Raw genomic sequence first — 17,402 nt, 5'->3', positions numbered from 1 at the left:
ATAATTTTTTTAACCAAATTGTAAACCAACCTACCAGAGTTACTAGTACGACTTCAACCTTAATTGATTATGTAGTAACCAATATTGACCTATGTACTGCAAAAACCTGTACAAACCTCAAAATTAGCGACCACGAATCAATTGAAGTTAAGTTTCCATCAAAAAGAGAGACAGTTACCACAACTAAGAATATCCAAATATTGCGTTACAACGACGACCTTTTCCGAAGAACCATAGTTAATGATGACATTTATTACTATCATCCTTTAAATTCCGTTGATGACTACGCCGAAAGTCTGTTTGAAAGTATTAATAGGGCTTTGCATCCAATGATATGCACGAAGGAAACAAAATCAAAAAAATTACCAAACTATTGGTTTAATAGCAATTTAAAGAGAATGCAAGTTCACAAACAACAATTACATCAAAGAGCTGTTTGGATAAACGATAATACTAGTTGGGAAAATTATAGGCATTTCAGAAATCAATACAAATCACAACTTCGTAGTGCTAAGGAAACTTTTATCAGTAATAAAATTGATAACTGTACAGATCAACGGTCAATGTGGAAAACTATAAAAAAATTTGTACTTAAGAAAGATGATACCCATATTAAGAAAATAAAAGTAAATGGATCCCTCATATCTGATGAGAAACGCATAGCTGAAGAAATGAACAAATTTTTTATAGAGAGTGTAGAAGAAATAGTCAGCAGTATACCTCCGATCAATTATGAAAATAATATTTCACACATTCCAAAGGAGAACTTCAAATTCAAATTTATAAATACCAATGATTTGAAATCTTTATTAAAGGGAATGAATACAAAAAAAGATCAACATTTTCTGTCAGTAAAAATTTTATTAAATAACTTTGACTTGCTTGGTGAAGCAATAAAACGTTTAATAAATGAATCTATGCTATGGGGAATTTTCCCTAAATGTCTAAAAGAGTCATATGTAATACCCATACCGAAAATCAAAAATACGGATAACCCCAATGAAATAAGACCAGTAAATATGCTTCCGATTCTTAGTAAAATATTGGAAAAAGTAATATACACGCAACTGAATAGCTATTTTGAATCAAATAATGTATTTATCGAAACGCAATCAGGATTCAGACATAATCACAACTGTGAGTCCCTTTTGAATCTCGTTATTACTCAATGGAAATCTGAAGTCACGAATAAAAATTGCATCGTAGCAGTTTTCTTGGACTTAAAACGTGCATTTGAAACCGTCGATAGAGATTTATTGGTACAGAAAATTGAAAAATATGGAGTAAAAGGAGTTGAAAGTAAATGGTTTAAAAGTTACCTGGAGGAGAGAACACAAAGAACAAAATGTGGCCTTTATGTTTCATCAGGGAGTACTGTAGGAATCGGTGTACCGCAGGGAGCAATATTAGGAACACTGCTATTTTTTTTTAATATATATTAACGATCTAAAAAACATATTAAGAAATACTAAATTATGCTTGTTTGCAGATGATGCTTTGTTGTACATAAGTGGAAAAAATACAAACGAATGTATATCAAAGCTTAATGAAGATCTAAGAGCAGTGGAAAAGTATTTAAAAATGAACAAACTGAAGCTCAACATAAACAAAACTAACGTAATGGTTGTCAATGGAGTCATTGAAGGAAATATTCTAATCGATGAACAAGAAGTGAATCAAGTTGAGGAAATAAAGTACTTAGGTATTGTAATTGACAAAAAATTGAAGTTTGATGCACATTACAACTATATCTGCAAAAAGATCTCAAAAAAAGTTGCTTTTTTAAAAAGAATACGAAACAAAGTTTCCCTTCCAACAGCAATCAATATATTTAATACGATTATTAAACCTCACTTTGAGTACTGTTCAACAATCATGTTTATGGGAAATCAAGCTATGAAAGCCAGACTTCAGAAGTTACAAAATAAAGCAATGCGAGCGATTCTAAAATGTCATCATTTAACGCATACAATCAGCATGTTGAATAAACTAAAATGGATGTCAGTTAACCAAAGACTTACAATGAACGCATTGATATATATATTTAAAATAAAGCACAACTTAGTTCCAAAGTATATGCAAAGTTTTATAACGTATGTAGCAGACGTTCAACCGTACAATTTACGAAATATTCAAGATTTTCGATTAAATTTAAGTAGAACCAATTTTTATCAAAACTTATTGTTATATAATGGGCTTAAATTATTTAATGAACTGCCAATTGAATTAAAAAATGAAAATAACATACATTCCTTTAAAAAATCGCTCATTTCATATGTAAAAGAAAATTTTTGAAAAGTTATGTAATGTCAAAATTACCCAATCCAATTTAATAATTTAACGAAGTATTGTTTAAAATCAGTAGCATGTTATGCTAAATAAATAAATAAAATAAATAAAACTCCCAGTATTCCCAGATGCTTCAGCATTAGCATTGAAATTCCGTCAGGGCCCAGCGCCTTATATGGTTTCGCGCTGTTGATGACATTGGTAACTTCGGCTGCAGTAAATTGTGGTGTGTCATCGGCTCGGAGACCACGTACACGACGGGTGGCTCTCCTGTTCGCTCTATCACTCTCGGGATGCTCGACAAACTGTCGGTTGAAGTATTTGGCGCACCTCTTCGGATCAGTCACAGTCACGGCGGCGGGTTCTACGCACCGGATTGACCCGATGGATACCAGCCATCGGCCAGCGGCTGCCACCTCAGTGTACGTGTTGTCTCGTCCGTTTTTTCGTGTAGTGTAATTGGTTGATAGTTTCGCTGCAATTATATGATGCTGGCGAGGAATGTCCGAACGAAACGAATGAGTATCCGAACCGTCTTGCGGTCATTAGCGTAGCTAGACAAATTTCCTAGGGGGGCTATAGCCCCCCTAGCTAAAACTTTATAGACTAAACTTATAGGTTCAACCAATGTTTTATTTCATAAAATTGAATAAAAAAATAGACATCAAAATAGCTCGACAATCAATTTATAATAAATCAACTAAAAGTACCCTACGGGAAATAGGTGCAAATTGCCACTGACGGACCTATCACAGAACTGGTACCTGTGCTCCAGTTAGTTGCAATTTTCACATTTAGTGAAATAAAATTATCAAAATAACCTTTTGTTCGACATATTTCAATTTTTTTTTTTCATTTCGGGTTCGATTAGGAGCCCAAATTGAAAGAGATTTCTAAGAGTTTGTCCGAGACTGGTTCCTGAGGACCTGTTTATGGGTTGCTCCTGCTACACTACATACACACCAGGGACTAGTCCTGTACCAGTTCTGTGGTTGATCCATTTCCACACTTCACAAAGAAGTTAACTATTTTAACTACACAGGAAGTTTTTTACTTCATTTTTTTATATTTTAATGCGTAATTTTTTGTTTTCTTTTTTTAAATAGTTTAAAAAAAGAGTAAGAATAAATAAAATGGTACAAATTATTCAAATTTTGCCACAAAAATGCTAAATCCATTATAGAAAAATGGATAATATTTGAAAAAACGTTTCAAACAAGCGTTAGAATGCATTAAAAATCATAAAAAAGTATAAAAATTATTTATTTGGGAAAATATCACAAAATTTTTAATTCACATTCAAAACACTGAATTCGGATCACACTTTAAGAAGTGATGCAAATTCATTGCAACGATTGTTGAAACGGTGGACATTCGTTCTATGACAAGTTTATATTACATTCATCGCTTCTCCGCCAATTTTGTACCACTTCCAGACCCAAAAAGAACATTTTCACTTCTTTTTTGGCGACGCTTTTTTGCAGCATTATTAAGATATTAATTTATGAAAGAATAGTTTTAATATAAATTACTATTTTTTATTCAACTAAATCATAAGTCCAACCACAGCTTTATTTCATAAATATCAGACTTCTACCACAACCCAAGTAATTCGATTGTGTATGAAAGTCTTTAGTGGAACTTTGTGCGTTGTACGAGTATATACTTGTTTATTTTTTATAAAAATGTAAAATCGTAAATAGGTTTTCAAATTCTGGGGGGGGGGGCTAAAATTTTTCTGGGGGGTCTAAGCCCCCTCCCCAGAGGCCTTCCTACGCTTATGCTTGCGGTTAATGTCTTTTTTTGTATTAATTTTTCATTCACAATAAATTTAAATAAAATAAAAACTTCTATTACTATCACTAATACTTACTTGGCAAAACCTCAGTTGATGAACTGGCCACAGAACCATCGGTACGTTTATTTTTCATAAGACTAGAATTTCCTTCCTTGCGATAGCTTTTAACAGCTTCTGTTGAAAGATTATTTTTAAGTTTTTGTGATTTCATAAACGAATCGAATAGCGCAAAAGCAACATCGCGATTATTCTTCGTCCAAGCACCCTTTAAGTCATATACCACCAACTTATGGGTGGGAGTAGTTGGTTTGGTTTTTGTGGTTTCTTCATCGTTATTTGATTGTATAAGAGCTTCACGGCCATAGGAAACGCGAGCAACACTTAGGAAATAAAAACGCACCTTATTGCAATTATCAGCATTTGCTATATTCTCTGAAGAACTATCGAATTTTTCAGATTCGATGCTCTTAAGCCAGATCTCGGCATCATTTAATTCACAGTTCATATAGACGGTGGACCAATCGGCTCGAGGACGATGTATAAGGCCATCATCGATTGGCGACAATGATAACAAATACTCGGAACTAAAAGATACACGACCTCCGTTGAGTTGAAAGCCTTTGTGTCGAGCATGAGACATCCAATAGAGAACTTGAAATCGATGTAAGCTCATTTGAAGATTAGCCTTTTTATAGTGGCGACTAAGTTGCTTTTTACGAGGCCTTACATTTCTAAATACGGGACCTCTGCGTGTGGGACGTGTAACCCCGGACAATATAAGTTTAAGGCTTTCGAACCATCTTAAGGTGCTGCCATATAAAACCAAACTAGGTATATCATATTCAATGTCCACACCTGGCTTAGGTTTAGTTTCAAACGATATCCATATATTCAAGCTGATTGAGCGGAAAGCCCGAAAAGAATCATGAACTTGGTTGCTCGAATATTCTGGCAATTTATCTGGGGCACAAGGCATTACGGCGTGGTGGTCATTGGGATTGGCCAGACAAACCCAGTTTAATTTGAAAGTTAGTTTCAAATGGGGAAAGTGCAGCAAACGACAATCATCGTAGCGTGATGCAGTACGCACAGTCACATTCAATTCACCACGAAACATAATTTTAGCATTCGTCCATACTATTCCGGCATTGTTCCATGTCAATTCCATTTCCTCGGTTGTATTGTAAGGATCCAAAGAGGCGTGTAACAAAACGGTAAATTGTTTCACAATCATTGTCAGTCTTCCATGGAAGAGTAAACGCATTTTATCCCAAAATGGTAAAGGCGGACTTGGATCTTTGGAGGGGGCAGATATTTTCTCAAAACTCAGGTTACATTGAGCCATGACGGGCTCCCAACAAGGGCCAAAAGCATAACTACAAACCTCGAGATCACAATTGAAGTCATGATAAAATTTCAATGCTGTCATACTACGCTGTATCACATCCGTACCGAAAGGTTCTCCCACTTCGATGAATACGTCTCTTTTGGCTCTTTTTGATGCCGCCTGTTCCGCACCACAGAGAGTACCAAATAAACGCATAGTTTTCACATAGAACATAGGCTGGGGGAAATCTCTTAGCATAAATTTCCACTCCGAACAACTGACATGCACATTACGGCACCAGAGCGTTGTAAATTCTAAACCTTCTTCCGGCCAAGGACTGTCCGAGTCGATCTCTCTCATAATTCGTGTCACATTTTGAGTCCCGTGTATTGAGGGATCAGCCATGGCCATTATTTCAACATCAGTCATTATCCAGGCAAGGAGACGTGTTCGCACGGGACCACTCTCCCTTATTTTCTTTGAACGTTGTATATAAATTTCAGAATTTTTCTTAACCAACGTAGCGTGTAGACTTTCTATGGTCCCTGCAGGCACCAAAAGTGTTTTTGAACAGATTTCGGCTATCTTTTTGTCAAACAATGTTTTCCGTTTAAGACCTTCAAGATATTCATCCACCAGTAACACATAGTTATCACGAAGTTTGACTTCAAAAGGATCATCACTGATTTCTAAAAGAAATTCTTTAATCTGGAAAGGCAAATTCATTACATCAGAAGACTATGGAAAACTATTTCGAAATATTTACCTGTATCACCATATCGCTAGGCAACGGCGAACTGGATGTAAAAGGTTTCTTCTTATAGTTGTGGACAAGCTTCAACCATTTGAAATGTGAGACTAGCTGATTATTAACTGCATCATAAAAGTCATGATCATAGGGGAAAATGGCCTATGAAAAAGTACAAAAAAGTTTATTTAAAATCTGGTTCGCAACGAATAACGGTTGTCGTATCAACCTTAAAAGCTCCAATAGTTGTGACCCAAACTTTATTGGTTGGTAGCACAAATCCTTCGCAGTTTAAACGCTCCTGTGTTAACATTTCCAATTTTGCCAGGGAATGTATATCAACGTCTTTCAGTGTGAATATATGCTCGTCATCGATTTTTATAAAGATATTTTCGGCCGATATAAAGCTACCCTCTTTGTGACTGACAAATAAATTCTCCACAAACCATTGCATCGAATGATTGTCAGATAACTGAATTTCGAAAACTGTACTGCGCTCCGCTGATAACTCAATAATGAGTTTCTTCACATTTTCGTCCATCGATGCAGTTGAAGATTCTGGGGAATTTGTAGTTGTCCTTTGTGGCAAAGCCAAAGACGCCTTTAAAGCTTGCATATCTCTAGCTAATGTTAAAATGTGCATATGCAAATTTGAATTCCATAAGGCCTCAGTATTTCCCGGTATGTAAACGGACAATTTGGGTCTTTTCTGCTCATGAGTTTCATATTCCAAACGAATGAGTTTACAATTTGCAAAAATGTCTGTAAAATCGGTAAGACATAGGGAGGAGGAAGTCATGGAGCGCATAATAGCCATTTGAAATTCTTCTACTTTTAAATGGGTAACTTGATGTGATCTTGTTAGAGCAATTTCAGAAAAACTCAATAATAAACAGGCATTATGATTATTAACAAAATACGCTGTAATATCTTCGATTTTTGCTGAAATTAACAAACTTCTGGCGATATCTTTTTGTTCCAATAGCTTGGGCTGTGATTTTGAGCTCATCTCCGATTTGAGACCTCCGTATTGTTTAATACAACTAACAGTTTTAATCACAAACGTAGCCAATGTCATACTGTATTCTGTACGCAAAGTATGTATCGATACCTCCAACTTGGTCACATTCGAATAGGAACTCAATTTAACCAAACTAACTCCTATGAAAAATGGTGAACCGCGAGAATGAGATTTCTTTAAATTATTTGTATCGTTTATGGAATTTCCTAGAGACCACCATAAAGATTCAATCATCAGTTCTACACTCCAATGTCGTTGATTCAGCAAGAGGTTGAATATCTTGGTTTTATATTGCGAACTGCGTTTTTCTTCCGTCTGTTTCAAATCTAAACATGTATGACTCACACTCATACCAGCATGCTCATCATCATCGAGCTTCATCAGCATGGAAACATTCCATAATTCGGCACGTCCTTTAACCACAATATGCTTCATAATCCACTCAAGCGGGCCATTTTTGTTGTTTGCGTCTTTTTCAACTTCTATTCCACTTCCAATACGGCTACGTTTGGAACCAGTCCATGCACTTTGTAAAGTACCCAAATGATCTGGTAAAGATTTTTGTTGTAATAATAAAGATTGTTGGGGCCTTTTACGCGATAGGAAGTTATTATGTACCCAATCATAGATCTCGCTGTGGTTATAAATAATTTGGAACGTTTTAAGTTTCACATTTAGATTTAAAATGTCATTTTTTAACTGAAAAGTAGAATATGGCCAACATTAGATACGAATGCCAAACATTTGCATTTCTACATACCATCGAGTCTATTGTGAATTGCTCTATGAAAAGCAATTTTTCATATTTCGTATCGATATCTAAGTGCTGTAATGTTATTTTCGTAAATAATGTTGGTAAGTGAGCATCTTCACTGAACGACTTGGAATTGAATTCGCCAGTAATCTGTTGAACATATAAAAAACAATTTTATAGTCTAATACGTTGTATAATTTATAAATCTTTTACTACAGTTATGCTATATGTAAGCAGCAAAGAACATTTTCAGATTTCATAAGGAATGTCAGCAAATCTTTTTTTCAGTATTACTATTACAACAAACATTGACTGCTTCCTACTTTATAGCAGTCGCATTAAATTTTGTGTTCTAATTCGAAAAATCTGTGCTCGGGCAAAAACTTGGGTCAATCGGACAACTTTTGCTATAGTAGATATAAGTCCATTCCAGGATTCCATTGGCACAAATGTTTCACTGTCTGTAACAAGAATATGTGTTGTGTTTAGTTGTTGTAACTGATATCAATACTTCCTGAAGAAGCAATTCAAGAAAATTGCGAAATATTGAAGAAAATATAAATAAAAACATATAGATCTCAAGCTCGAAAAAACATAGGATTTTCATTTGAAATAAAATTTTGATAAAAATTTCTATAGAAATACAATTTTGACAAAATTTTCTATAGAAAAAAATTTTGACAAAATTTTCTATAGAAATAAAATTTGGATAAAATTTTCTATAGAAATAAAATTTTGACAAAATTTTCTATGGAATAAAATTTTGACAAAATTTTCTATAGAATAAAATTTTGACAAAATTTTCTATAGAATAAAATTTTGTCAAAATTTTCTATAGAAATACAATTTTGACAAATGTTTCTACAGAAATAAAATTTTGACAAATGTTCCTATAGAAATAAAATTTTGATAAAATTTTCAATAGAAATAAAATTTTGACAAAATTTTCTACAGAAATAAAATTTTGACAAAATTTTCTTTAGAAATAAAATTTTGACAAATGTTTCTCTAGAAAAAAATTTTGACAAATGTTTCTATAGAAATAAAATTTTCTATAGAAATACATTTCGACAAAATTTTCTATAGAAATAAAATTTTGACAAATGTTTCTACAGAAATAAAATTTTGACAAATGTTTCTATAGAAATAAAATTTTGATAAAATTTTCAATAGAAATAAAATTTCGACAAAATTTTCTATAGAAATAAAATTTTGACAAAATTTTCTATAAAAATAAAATGTTGACAAAATTTTCTATAGAAAAAAAAATTTTTGACAAAATTTTCTATAGAAATAAAATTTTGACAAAATTTTCTTTAGAAATAAAATTATGACAAAATTTTCTATAGAAATAAAATTTTGAAAAAAATTTCTATAGAAATACAATTTCGACAAAATTTTCTATAGAAATAAAATTTTGACAAATGTTTCTACAGAAATAAAATTTTGACAAATGTTTCTACAGAAATAAAATGTTGACAAAATTTTCTGTAGAAACAAAATTTTGACAAAATTTTCTATAGAAATAAAATTTTGACAAAATTTTCTATAGAAATAAAATTTTGACAACATTTTCTATAGAAATAAAATTTTGACAAAATTTTCTATAGAAATAAAATTTTGACAAAATTTTCTATAGAAATAAAATTTTGACAAAATTTTTTATAGAAATAAAATGTTGACAAAATTTTCTATAGAAATAAAATTTCGACAAAATTTTCTACAGAAATAAAATGTTGACAAAATTTTCTATAGAAATAAAATTTTGACAAAATTTTCTATAGAAATAAAATGTTGACAAAGTTTTCTTTAGAAATAAAATTTTGACAAAATTTTCTATAGAAATTAAATGTTGACAAAATATTCTATAGAAATAAAATTTTGACAAAATATTCTATAGAAATAAAATTTTGACAAAATTTTCTATAGAAATAAAATTTTGATAAAATTTTCTATAGAAATACATTTCGACAAAATTTTCTATAGAAATAAAATTTTGACAAATGTTTCTACAGAAATAAAATTTTGACAAATGTTTCTATAGAATTAAAATTTTGATAAAATTTTCAATAGAAATAAAATTTCGACAAAATTTTCTATAGAAATAAAATTTTGACAAAATTTTCTATAGAAATAAAATGTTGACAAAATTTTCTATAGAAATAAAATTTTGACAAAATTTTCTATAGAAATAAAATCTTGACAAAAGTTTTCTATAGAAATAAAATTTCGACAAAATTTTCTATAAAAATAAAATTTCGACAAAATTTTCTATAGAAATAAAATTTTGACAAAATTTTCTATAGAAATAAAATTTTGACAAAATTTTCTATACAAATAAAATTTTGACAAAATTTTCTTTAGAAATAAAATTATGACAAAATTTTCTATAGAAATAAAATTTTGATAAAATTTTCTATAGAAATACAATTTCGACAAAATTTTCTATAGAAATAAAATTTTGACAAATGTTTCTACAGAAATAAAATTTTGACAAATGTTTCTACAGAAATAAAATGTTGACAAAATTTTCTATAGAAATAAAATTTTGACAAAATTTTCTATAGAAATAAAATTTTGACAAAATTTTCTATAGAAATAAAATTTTGACAAAATTTTCTATAGAAATAAAATTTTGACAAAATTTTCTATAGAAATACAATTTCGAAAAAATTTTCTATAGAAATAAAATTTTGACAAAATTTTTTATAGAAATAAAATGTTGACAAAATTTTCTATAGAAATAAAATTTCGACAAAATTTTCTACAGACATAAAATGTTGACAAAATTTTCTATAGAAATAAAATTTTGACAAAATTTTCTATAGAAATAAAATGTTGACAAAATTTTCTATAGAAATAAAATTTTGACAAAATTTTCTATAGAAATAAAATTTTGACAAAATTTTCTATAGAAATAAAATTTTGACAAAATTTTCTATAGAAATAAAATTTTGACAAAATTTTCTATAGAAATAAAATTTTGACAAAATTTTCTATAGAAATACAATTTCGACAAAATTTTCTACAGAAATAAAATTTTGACAAAATTTTCTATAGAAATAAAATTTTGACAAATGTTTCTATAGAAATAAAATTTCGACAAAATTTTCTATAAAAATAAAATTTCGACAAAATTTTCTATAGAAATAAAATTTTGACAAATGTTTCTACAGAAATAAAATTTTGACAAATGTTTCTACAGAAATAAAATGTTGACAAAATTTTCTATAGCAATAAAATTTTGACAAAATTTTCTATAGAAATAAAATTTTGACAAAATTTTCTATACAAATAAAATTTTGACAAAATTTTCTATAGAAATAAAATGTTGACAAAATTTTCTATATAAATAAAATTTTGACAAAATTTTCTATAGAAATAAAATGTTGACAAAATTTTCTATAGAAATAAAATTTCGACAAAATTTTCTACAGAAATAAAATGTTGACAAAATTTTCTATAGAAATAAAATTTTGATAAAATTTTCTATAGAAATAAAATGTTGACAAAATTTTCTTTAGAAATAAAATTTTGACAAAATTTTCTATAGAAATTAAATGTTGACAAAATATTCTATAGAAATAAAATTTTGACAAAATTTTCTATAGAAATAAAATTTTGATAAAATTTTCTATAGAAATACAATTTCGACAAAATTTTCTATAGAAATAAAATTTGGACAAATGTTTCTACAGAAATAAAATTTTGACAAATGTTTCTATAGAAATAAAATTTTGATAAAATTTTCAATAGAAATAAAATTTCGACAAAATGTTCTATAGAAATAAAATTTTGACAAAATTTTCTATAGAAATAAAATTTTGACAAAATTTTCTATAGAAATAAAATTTTGACAAAATTTTCTATAGAAATAAAATTTTGACAAAATTTTCTATAGAAATAAAATTTTGACAAAATTTTCTATAGAAATAAAATTTTGACAAAATCTTCTATAGAAATAAAAATTTGACAAAATTTTCTATAGAAATAAAATTTTGACAAAATTTTCTATAGAAATAAAATTTTGACAAAATTTTCTATAGAAATAAAATTTTGACAAAATTTTCTATAGAAATAAAATTTTGACAAAATTTTCTATAGAAATAAAATTTTGACAAAATTTTCTATAGAAATAAAATTTTGACAAAATTTTGAATAGAAATAAAATTTTGACAAAATTTTCTATAGAAATAAAATTTGGACAAAGTTTTCTATAGAAATAAAATTTTGACAACATTTTCTATAGAAATAAAATTTTGACAACATTTTCTATAGAAATAAAATTTTGACAAAATTTTCTATAGAAATAAAATTTTGACAAATGTTTCTATAGAAATAAAATTTTGATAAAATTTTCTTTAGAAATAAAATTTAACAAAAATTTCTATAAAAATGTTTAAAATAAATTTTTTTTGTTTTGTATTTTTTTTTTTGTAAAATTTTCTCCAAATTTTGGTAAATTATTTTTGGCTCGAGTTGCATCCGTGTTTCCAGCGCTTGTAAATTTCATTGCTATTAAGCCGATTTTGGATTCTCAAAACTTTTGATGAACCTCAGTGAAATGTTTTTTGTCCATTTTTTCAGAATTTCAATTTAAAAAAAATTTAAAAATAGTAAATTTCATTGTAATTCGGCCTCTTACTAAATCGGTCTCTTAAATGGAAAATAAATAAATACATAGTGTCAATTAGTTTTGATTTCTTTTTGTTCAAATTAAAAAATTTCACTATGTAATCAAATTGTTCATTGTTTGATGAAGTAGCTGAGTTTCCAAAATCAATAAGTTTTCGTTGCTAAAAATGCTAAAATTACTCTAGGCAAAACAGCAGCATTAAGTTTGTTGCCTAAGGGTGGTACTATGTTCGATTTTCGAGACGAAAAACTGCTTCTTCCCACGGTTACTATTTTGAATCAATTAATTTGAGAAAATAAAATTTTTAGCAATCAATACTTTAAAACAATTCCATTCAAGTTTTGACAAAATTGATAAATGATTACAAAATTTGATAAAAATAAAAGATGCGCACTTTTAACTAACATAGTACCCATCTTAGGAACTTTTAGTACTGATTTTTTTTTGTTTGAGTATAATTTATGAAGCAAGATGCTCTAAATTACATTTTCAGTTATTTTAGTCCACATTACAATATATTGAAATAGATCGTAGGCATTGATGTAATTTGAAGGTATTGATATTTTTTGAAGAAAATCATACATCATACATGCATATAAAATACTTACACTGAATAACTGCATTTTTGCACTAAAATCATTCTGTGAATTTTCTTTTACTGCAGAAAATGTTGCAGCTTTAATGATGAAACTAAAATTCTTTGGTATAATCGGCGCTATTTTATGATAGCATTCATTATGATAACTTGCTTCTGAATATTTTTCATTAGGATTGGTTGATGCTTTTTCAGAACTTGTCGTAGGAATAGATGTCAATATATGCGATAGGTTAAGGGGATTTTCTTCGGCATCATTCTGTGATGGCATGGTGCGTTTCTTTGCTTCACTCAAGAAGTCGTAGAGACCACCATGTATTGTAGATTTGGCGTTATTCATGGCTAATGATAATTTCTGTAAATATACGTGTATATACTGATTATAAAAATAATTCCATTAAGAAGTACCATACTCACATCAACCGATAGTGGACCATGAGCGTAGAGCGTTGCATCTAAGGCAATGTCGAAACTTAATTCACCCAGGCAAGGACGAATTTTGTTTAAATTCTGTTCAAAGGATTGTCTGCGCGCTGGACAATGCCTAAACATTTTTGCCTTGATGTTGGAAAACGATAATATTAAATTAAAAGATAATAATAAAATAGCAATACTCTACCTGAGCCTCATTTAGCACTCCATTAACTAGTAATGTTTTTGCATTGTGTACAATACTTCCATCTAAATGTAGCTCTTTTGCGGTTGCATGAATAAACCAGCCAGGGTCGAAATCGTTGTTCTTCAGAACAACTGATATATTGTTAATGTGAACGGCCATAAACTGGGCACATGTCAAAATACTTGGCGGTACTTTAACATGCCGAAAATCAGGAACGCTTTTGACACCACTATCTCTTCTAAACGTCGATCGGCCTTTTGACAGCTCATTAATCCCATGGTTTTTTGTTTGTATATCCTTATTAATTCGGATATCACGTATATAAATTGATAACAGTTTAGTTACTTCGGTATTGAAAAAACTACTGCGTAAACATATTTCCTCGACTTCCTAGAAATAAGTAAATACATTTAATGAAAACTAATAGCGACTATTGAAACGTGAATATGTTAATTCTGTCATTTTGTTTTAGGTTAACTAGATTTTTCACTACTACTGCTTTGAGATTTGCCCACTTAGACTAGTCAATTCAGTCCATTGTGGTATCACAGGTGGTGAACTTCTTTCCTAATACAATAACAAATGTAACTCTCCATAAAAGAATGATAAGAATGATTATGGGTTGCTGCTGTCTCCATCGCTACCTCCACAGAACCTAGAGAACTGAATATAAGCCCGGTGAGGTGTTTGAATATCGAATTGTATCCGCATGACTGTTCTTTTACGAAAAATATTTGTCTTAGACCCCAAATTATATATACTGATCGATTCCTATCGCGATTGGATGTGGTGATGTTGTAGTGGTATTCGACCGTCTGTCTATCACCTCCGACTTGTATTCATATAGCCAAATTACACTAATTTATAAACCAATGGTCCCATCTGAATCAAGGGACAGATAACACCCAGCTTCTGTAAGTTTGTCGCACTTTCATAGAAACGTTTTCTTAATAAAAATTGGATGGAAAGACAACTGCTCGAAAGTAAAATTGACAAAAGTGAATATTTCTTCTTGACATTATTATATAGCCTTCAGTGCCGATTAACACTGGGTGACTTTTTCGAGGTCCCGTGTTATTTGTACAATTTTCAGTTTGAAATACCAATCGATTAACTCTTGTGAAAATAATTTTAAGCTCCCGACTAATATATGTATAGTTCTAATGCAAAGAATGATGAAGTGTTTTGAATTAGAACGATCAAATACACTAGCCCTATGATATTCATCATATGCCAAAAACACGTCATCATAGACCATTGACAATTGTAGTGGACATAACAAAACACAATACACCTACCACAGAAAATCCACTTTTGCTGACATGAACATTTTTCAGTGCCAAATAAGGAAGGTTAATACGTCCAATACGAACTTTTACTTTGAATTTCTTAACCAAAATCCAACTAATTGCAGCAGGTAGCAACCTGAAAATATTAAGTTGGTTGCCATATAAACATTCAACTTCGGCAATTCTTTATGTTTCTATTTTACTTACCAGTATATAAAAATAAATATAACCACGCAAAATAACAATATCTTCACCAACATTTTCCCTATTTAATTAAAAAGTGGAATTACATATTTTTCTTGTTTCTGATCCTGGCCGAGCTGTTTGTTGTCATAAAACATATGTTTTTTGACATATTGATGACAAATTTTCAAGAACATAAAGGGAACCTTAGATGGGACAACAAGTTAAATTGTCGTTTTGTGTGTTCTGTACCGTTCATATTGTGCGCTTTACAGACTATCAGTTATTCCGGACGACAGTGCTCATGTCGAACATATCCCATATATTGTGCACATTATAAGTTAAGTTCGAAGGCATCATCGATACAGCTGAATGTTTATGGGATCGATAACACATTTACCGATTATTTAGTCATCGCCGACAAGTCGTATCGATCCGACACACTGTAACCCTGCCAACATTTTTTGAATTTGGGGGCGCTTCTGAGAATCCCCACTACGTCGAAAACGATCATATACACACAAAAAATTATCACCAACATTTTTTCAATTAAGCACTTAATTGAATTTGGAAACGGATTCAATTAATATGTTAATTGATTCAATTAATTATTTAATCAAATCCGAATAAAAACCAATTAAAAAAATGATTGATATTTGTTACGTTTCCAATTAAAATATTAATTGATTCAATCAATTTGTTAATCAATTCGGAAATAATTTTAAATTACAAACGTGATTGAAATTTTTTCCGTTTCCAATTACACGTGTGATAGATCCAATCACCTTTGTGATTGAAATTGAATAATTTTGAGCAATGGAAAGAGCGAAAAGAGAACAAGAGAATGGGTATTTATTCAACAATGTATGATGGAGAGATCAGTCTGTGGAAGTAACTCGTAACGAACGGTTGGTTTTTTGTTTTTCGCGTAAATTGAAAAACATGATTGGCGACATTCTGTCTGCTGCATTCAATATGTGTGCATAAATATTTTGAACGCAACAACAAATCATAGCAAAGGGTTGAAATAAATAAAGTGTGCAACAACAAACGACCACGTGGTAAAGGTTTGAAAAAAATATATGAGAGAACGCATTTGAAATTACCTGTGTTTGTGTTTTGTGGTATTGTAAAAATGGAAAACAATCTACGTTTATTGAAGGTAAGAAATTGTGAAATATGTATACGGGTTTCCATTGAAGCCTGTTTACATTAAACGGACTAAAATAATATATTTTTTTTATTCATTTCTTTTAGCGACCAATTTTATTTTGTGAAATTGACCAATCACTTGACCATCAACTCCATCATTTTATCAAATATATAAGAATATGTTTGCAACAAAAAAGTGGGTACCGTCTTGATCTTTTAAAATTATAAATTTTTTCACTCTTAGTTTTCTTAAAACCAAGAGCGGTATGGGTTTGTTGGAAGATTCACCTTGAAGTTGGGAAGTGGCGTTGGCATTAAATTGCATTTTTGCTTTACCTGCCTTTTTCAGTTTGAACCCAAGTAGAGAGCAGTATATCTGATATATAAACTAATGAGCTGAATTATGTAATGGTAAAAAAGTTCTTTCTTTTGGATTTAAAAACATGAAAAATATCCGAAAATAATAAAAATATGTATTTTCCATTTATATTTTTTTCTATTTCCAGAATTTACGAAGTATCATCAATATAATACCAAATACTACACTGTTTTCCCATTATTTTTGTCTTTCATTGGTTCAAATTTTAATAGACGATTTCAATGTGTGGATTTTGGAAAGGAATTGTTACTAAAATTAAATTACCGAGCTCCTTAATACACCTTTTTATGCTAAAAGACTACAACTACAAAAGAAGATTATAAATCTGTAACCTGGAACTAAGAATTGAACTTGATATTCTATGCAGGTAATGTTTAACAAAATTAATTTTTATTTGAACAAAATTAAATTCAAATTATTCTAATTTAGCTTACAGGCTGCTGAATTATTGGAAATCTAGGCGCATCTACATATTAGAAGGAACATGCTAACATGGTTATTATTATAAGATTTATATAATTTATTTTTTCACCCTATAGTTGTTATTGATAGTAATTGTATTAGTAAGTTATGTTAGAACAAAACACAAATAACAAGAACCAAATTTATTTG

The 17,402-nt window shown here is 29.8% G+C and overlaps 1 protein-coding gene across 1 annotated transcript in view; it reads right to left on the bottom strand.

Moving 5' to 3' along the window:
* Positions 1 to 15,405, bottom strand: part of hob (bridge-like lipid transfer protein family member hobbit) — a 32,040-nt gene extending 16,635 nt beyond the window's left edge. Inside the window, exons 1-9 of the mRNA XM_075308327.1 lie at positions 15,284 to 15,405; positions 15,086 to 15,212; positions 13,788 to 14,177; positions 13,586 to 13,726; positions 13,182 to 13,523; positions 7,944 to 8,087; positions 6,392 to 7,882; positions 6,181 to 6,324; positions 4,163 to 6,122 (exon numbers count right to left, since the gene is read on the bottom strand). Of these exons, the coding sequence (XP_075164442.1) occupies positions 4,163 to 6,122; positions 6,181 to 6,324; positions 6,392 to 7,882; positions 7,944 to 8,087; positions 13,182 to 13,523; positions 13,586 to 13,726; positions 13,788 to 14,177; positions 15,086 to 15,212; positions 15,284 to 15,336 (4,792 nt within the window). The 5' untranslated portion in view covers positions 15,337 to 15,405. The remainder of the gene's footprint in view (positions 1 to 4,162; positions 6,123 to 6,180; positions 6,325 to 6,391; positions 7,883 to 7,943; positions 8,088 to 13,181; positions 13,524 to 13,585; positions 13,727 to 13,787; positions 14,178 to 15,085; positions 15,213 to 15,283) is intronic.
* Positions 15,406 to 17,402: the final 1,997 nt, after the last annotated feature.

The sequence above is a fragment of the Haematobia irritans genome, chromosome 4 (genome assembly GCF_050003625.1).
Source record: "Haematobia irritans isolate KBUSLIRL chromosome 4, ASM5000362v1, whole genome shotgun sequence".
Lineage (NCBI taxonomy): Eukaryota > Metazoa > Arthropoda > Insecta > Diptera > Muscidae > Haematobia > Haematobia irritans.
Note: the sequence above shows the minus strand (reverse complement) of the source record. Positions and strands in the feature narration are given on the sequence as shown.